We start from the raw sequence: 6,194 nt of genomic DNA on the forward strand, positions 1-6,194 counted from the left end.
TCACTCGATTTTACTTCGCCGAAAACGTCTGCAGACACGCGTTAATACATTAGCACAATGGAAAACAAATGGCGGTGATGTCAGAACGACGCAGTGTCAACATTTCAGTCGGATAAACATATTCCAGCTCTCCACTCAAAACTCTCTGCCAGAAGATGCTAACAGGTGGGGTACTTACATCCATGCACTCTCTCAAGTCTCTCACGTAGGCCTTCTCCGTCTGAATCAGTTCAGCCATGATGAACCTGTACGGAACAAAATTAATAAAAAAATGATTCATCTTCCACCTTTTGCTTGCAAATCCAAAGCCACTGTTGCCAGGACATCCACTTATTCACCAGCGGACTCTATGTGTGAACCAAAGTGCCTCCCATCTGCTAGAAGCTTCCAACACAACAAAGACAAGGCTGTCTGTTGAATCATGACCTTCTGTTATCATCTCTTCCAAAACTCTGAAGAGATTTTGTTTTTGTTATTCAAAAAGTGGTGCAATGATAAATCATGTACAGACAGTCATGTCTCTCTATTCATGTGTTCTCCAGGTAGAGGCATAATATATACTATTTAATCACAGCCTCTCAGAAATATCTGAACATGCAACTGAGGCCTATACTGGAGGAGTTTTAGCCAACTACAGTCCATGATGACAGACTCATCAGGTGTTAGCCAGGAGACTTCTGCCTGGACAGCTGTATGAAGAACTGAGGAGTGGTTGGTGACAAATCAGAATCTGGAATACAGATCATTCTAGAATATGATGGGAAGCCAGAAAACAGCTTCTGTGATTGTGTGTGTGTGTGTGTGTGTGTGTGTGTGTGTGTGTGTGTGTGTGTGTGTGTGTGTGTGTGTGTTGTGTTTATGCACGCGTGTGTGTATGCACGCGTGTGTTTGTGTGTGTGTGTATGAGGAGGCTGAGAGTGGGAGCACACGTACTCCTTCCTGCGGGCCGACTTGCGCTTCTCCTCGTTGAGCTCGTGGGCGGCGTCCCTCAGTTTGACCTCAGACCCTGGAGCGCTGGCGGGGATGATGTCCAGCTGCAGGTCTTTGCTCTGAACAGGAGGAGAGAGAGAGGGGGGGGGGGGGGGACGTCAAGGAAGAAAGATCATTAACAGTCAACATCACAATGAATCAACATTAGCCAGGCACTGCATTACAAATATCCAATCTGAAACAGTAGAAGCTTAGACATGGATGTCCTGTTTCATAAGCTTGGGTCTGTCACATCCTGAATCTCATTCTCCTCAAATCCGCTCCCCAGGCTTGTTCCGTGTCTCCCTCGCAGCCAGGTGATGGGAAATACACTAATACTGTCTGGCCAAATTCCCTTTCCACAAAAGACAGCAGCTGGGTGGACAGCGGGATTCAGGTTACGAACACAAATCATCATGATTGGAGTGCCTCGGTGCTCTTAAATGGATATCAATCTACTCAAACTATTACAATCAATGTCCTTCTTCATCTGGATCGGTTTACTTCCCTCTTTCCCACCCGGTCTACATATCAGTCTTTTCACCAGTCCACTGTGAGACTGTGCTGCTAGAACTGTAGGAAAGCGCCCCCTACGCTAAAAGTCACACTTGGGTAGGAGCAACCTGACCCTGGGGGCAGAAGAGGATCAGCTGTGGGGCCACTTTAAATGATCCAAGCGGTGCATCCTGCACGCATTAATAGAACGCATTAAGAGAACGCATTAAGAGAACTACATCCTCAGCTGTGCGGACACTCACGGCCTTGTTGGAGTCAGAGACGATGCCCAGGGCCTTCTCCAGGGACGTGCGGTACTTGTCCATGCGGAGCGAGAAGTCCCGGTAGCGCTTGTCCACCGCCGTCACCCATTTCTTGATCTCGGCGGCGTGGGAGTGGCCCTTGTCACAGAAGCCGTCGGCCAGCTGGATCAGCAGCTTCACTCGCTCTTTGGTTTGCTGGGAGAAGAAAGGGTGGAGGAAGAGAACGAGGCAGAGAGAGAGAGAGAGAGAGAGAGAGAGAGAGAGAGAGAGAGAGAGAGAGAGATGGAGAGCAGAGAGGGTTGGAGAGCAGAGAGAGAGAGAGAGAGAGCAGAGAGAGAAGGAGAGCAGTGAGAGAGAGATGGAGAGCAGAGAGAGAGAGATGGAGAGCAGAGAGAGAGAGAGATGGAGAGCAGAGAGAGATGTCAAAAGGTGGTTCCCAAGTAGAGTTGAAACAGTAGTTGAAACATTAGAAGCACTGTGCCAGTGTATTGCTGAACATCGAGAAGAATGGTTTGCTACACAGTCTATTCATGATATTGCTGATGACGTTATTGCTGGTAAATCCTGATTTATGATCCTATTCTATGCAACAATTTGCACAGTTCCTTTATAAGCAACTCCTTTTGGTGTGATCTTCAAATGAATTTTGTATAGTGATGCAAAGGACAGATAAACACACCTGATGTCCCCTCTAGCCCTCCAGGTTATGCGCTATGTACTTCTGTGGTTCGGGGCACAACCACCACCGAAATCTAAGAAATGCCGACACAGCGTGGCATACCCAACACTACCGCCAAGACACCAGTGCCAACTGGTCTGTTGGTGATGTTGGCAAAGTTTTCCCATGCTTTTTAAGGAGATTGCTTGTTAGGTTTTAGACCAAAACTCCATTACGCTTCTTTCATATAGTTCCAAATTGTGCAGTACATTATATTTGTATGGTGTTAAGCGAAATTTATGGTACTCTGATTCACGGAGTCGGAAACCGGGACCGTCTCTCCGATTTTTAACCGCTCTCTCCGAACCCTCTCCGAGGTGCTCGTGCACCTACTAATTTTTCTAACTTCCCGTACGAGAGGGTTCGTAAAGAGGGCACGGAGTACCATAAATGTAGCTTTATTCTCGTACAACATATTTTAATCTAATCAGGGATGGAATAGTCTGAATTTGAATGTGCGTATAGACGTGTGTTTGAAGATTGGTGGGCACCTTGGCTGTTATGTGGAAGTCCTCATGCTCCTTCAGCAGCTCTTGTGTGTGGTGAATGCTGGAGCCGGTCGAGGTGTGTGTGGACAGGTAGAACTCGCCTGTGTCGTGAATCCACTCTAACGCCTAAAACACATATACACACACACACACACACACACACACACACACACACACAGACATAGACAGACACACAAACACAGACAGACAGAGAGACACAGATGGACAGTTGGATTAGTTTAAGTGACAAATGTTCAGTGGGAGTTTCTTGGATGGCAACTGAGGTTGATTCAACCAGACCCTCCAACAACCAGTATACAATGATGTCATTCTGTGTAATGCACACACATTCCCACCAGGGGGCAAATGGAGGATGTTGTCTGTTCCGTTGGAGGCCACATACAGTATATACATACACACATAGCTCCAGACATGTACACACTAGCTTGCTTTCTTGCTTAATCCCTCACCACACAAACACTGTCTAACATGCACATACCAACACACACACACACACACACACACACACGTCTGAGAGCGTGTAGAGACAGCAGTAATTTCCCTAATGATAATGTCTCATGTGCTGCATGACAGAGGGCAATTAAGAAGTGCAGAGGAGTTCAGTGTTTGCCAATCTGTGCTTTCAGCTGTTGAAAAAACCCACACTGAGGGGGAGAGAATGCAGTGTGTGTTTGCATTCCTGTAAACTGCTGAAAATAAATTGCTTGCTTGTGTGCTTGTGTGTGTGTGTGTGTGTGCGCGCCTGCATGCTGAACCGTTTGTGTACACGCCCCTATTTTGACCTCTCTCTGTATGTATCCTGTACAGGAGACATAACACCGATAAATAAATATGTAAACATGCCTTGTGTGTGTGTGTGTGTGTGTGTGTGTGTGTGTGTGTGTGTGTGTGTGTGTGTGTGTGTGTGTTGCAATGCTAACCTGCTTGGCGCTGCGTTCAAACACCACATACTGCTGACACTGATCCAGCCTCCTCTTCCTCATGGTCCAGAAGTGAAGAACCCGGTTCTCTCTCTGCAGCAGCTCGTTCAGGATATCTACACACACGCACACACGCACAAATACACACACACACACACACACACACACACACACACACACACACATTTTCAATGAGGGCTTATGAAAAGATCACGCGACAGCTTGACGTCTCATTTTGAATCAAAGAGCACCAGGGACATGAAAGCAGCAGAGATCACAGGCAGGGACCCCTTTCAGACGCACACTGAAAAAGCCACTGAGGCCGTCCACTCTGTGTGAAGCCATAGGGGCACATCAGTCAGCCAGACGCCCGTCAAACACATCGACTGATTGATTTCTCTCCGTGCCTATTCTCACATGCCAATGAGAGGGGGGAAGAGCAGGATGAGAGCGTACAGTATCTGGCCTCTAATTACATTCATCTATTCTGCTCTTGTTCCTCTGGACTTTGAAATGAACAGCAGATATTTACCATAACTCAGGGTAGGGGATGGTTAAAGGCTTGTGTGTTTTCACTATAGAGTGTGTGTGTGTGTGTGTGTGTGTGTGTGTGTGTGTGTGTGTGTGTGTGTGTGTGTGTGTGTGTGTGTGTGTGTGTGTGTGTGTGTGTGTGTGTGTTTTGAGCTTTGTGTGTGGACGTCAGAGAGTGGTACAGTGATGAATTTCTCCTGTGGGGAGTGTGTGTATATACAGCCGCGGAAAAAATTAAGAGACCACTTCAAAATTATCAGTTTCTCTGGTTTTACTATTTATTGGTATGTGTTAAAGTAAAATGTACATTTTAGTTTTATTCTATAACCTACTGGCAACATTCCTACCAAATTTCAAATAAAAATATTGTCATTTAGATCATTTATTTGCAGAAAAATGACAATTGGTCAAAATAGCAAAAAAGATGCAGTGTCTTCAGATCTCGAATAATGCAAAGAAAACAAGCTCATATTCATTTTTAAACTACACAATACTAATGCTTACACTTAGGAAGAGTTCAGAAATCAATATTTGGTGGAATAACCTTGATTTAAAATCACAACTTTCATGTGTCTTGGCATGCTCTCCACCAGTCTTTCACATTGCCGTTGGGTGACTTTATGCTACTCCTGGCGCAAGAATTCAAGCAGCTCGGCTTCTTTTCATGGCTTGTGACCATCCATCTTCCTCTTGATCACATTTCAGAGGTTTTCGATGGGATTCAGGTCTCGAAATTGGGCTGGCCATGACAGGGTCCTGATCTGGTGGTACTCCATCCACACCTTTACTGGCCTGGCTGTGTGGCATGGAGCATTGCCCTGCTGGAAAAAACATTTCTCAGAGTTGGGGAACATTGTCAGAGCTAAAGGAAGCAAGTTTTTCTTCCGGGACAACGTTGTACTTTGCCTGGCTGAGGTTTGTAAAAGACCATAAGGATTGAAAAAAGCGGACTGGAGGGTCTTCTAGTTCGTCTTCTCTGATGAGTCCAATTTTCAGCTTTGCCCAACACATGGTCGTCTGATGGTTAGACGGAGACCTGGAGAGGCCTACAAGCCAGAGAGTCTTGCACCTACTGTGAAATCGGACTCATCAGAGAAGACGAACTTAGAAGAACCTCCAGTCCGCTTTTTCAATCCTTATGGTCTTTTACAAACCTCAGCCAGGCAAAGTACAACGTTGTCCTGGAAGAAAAACTTGCTTCCTTCTGCTCTGACAATGTTCCCCAACTCTGAGAAGTGTTTTTTCCAGCAGGGCAATGCTCCATGCCACACAGCCAGGCCAGTAAAGGTGTGGATGGAGTATCACCAGATCAGGGCCCTGTCATGGCCAGCCCAATTTCGAGACCTGAATCCCATAAAAAAAACTCTGAAATGTGATCAAGTGGAAGATGGATGGTCACAAGCCATGAAAAGAAGCCGAGCTGCTTGAATTCTTGCGCCAGGAGTAGCATAAAGTCACCCAACGGCAATGTGAAAGACTGGTGGAGAGCATGCCAAGACACATGAAAGTTGTGATTTTAAATCAAGGTTATTCCACCAAATATTGATTTCTGAACTCTTCCTAAGTGTAAGCATTAGTATTGTGTAGTTTAAAAATGAATATGAGCTTGTTTTCTTTGCATTATTCGAGATCTGAAGACACTGCATCAATTTTGCTATTTTGACCAATTGTCATTTTTCTGCAAATAAATGATCTAAATGACAATATTTTTATTTGAAATTTGGTAGGAATGTTGCCAGTAGGTTATAGAATAAAACTAAAATGTACATTTTACTTTAACACATACCAA

The 6,194-nt window shown here is 45.4% G+C and overlaps 1 protein-coding gene across 1 annotated transcript in view; it reads right to left on the reverse strand.

Moving 5' to 3' along the window:
- Nucleotides 1–6,194, reverse strand: part of trioa (trio Rho guanine nucleotide exchange factor a) — a 116,332-nt gene that overhangs the window by 22,732 nt on the left and 87,406 nt on the right. The window contains 5 exon segments of the mRNA XM_080837427.1: nucleotides 179–245; nucleotides 934–1,049; nucleotides 1,728–1,922; nucleotides 2,937–3,059; nucleotides 3,875–3,990. Coding sequence (XP_080693553.1) covers nucleotides 179–245; nucleotides 934–1,049; nucleotides 1,728–1,922; nucleotides 2,937–3,059; nucleotides 3,875–3,990 — 617 coding nt within the window.

This window comes from Sprattus sprattus (genome assembly GCF_963457725.1).
Source record: "Sprattus sprattus genome assembly, chromosome: 4".
In the NCBI taxonomy this organism is placed as follows: domain Eukaryota; kingdom Metazoa; phylum Chordata; class Actinopteri; order Clupeiformes; family Clupeidae; genus Sprattus; species Sprattus sprattus.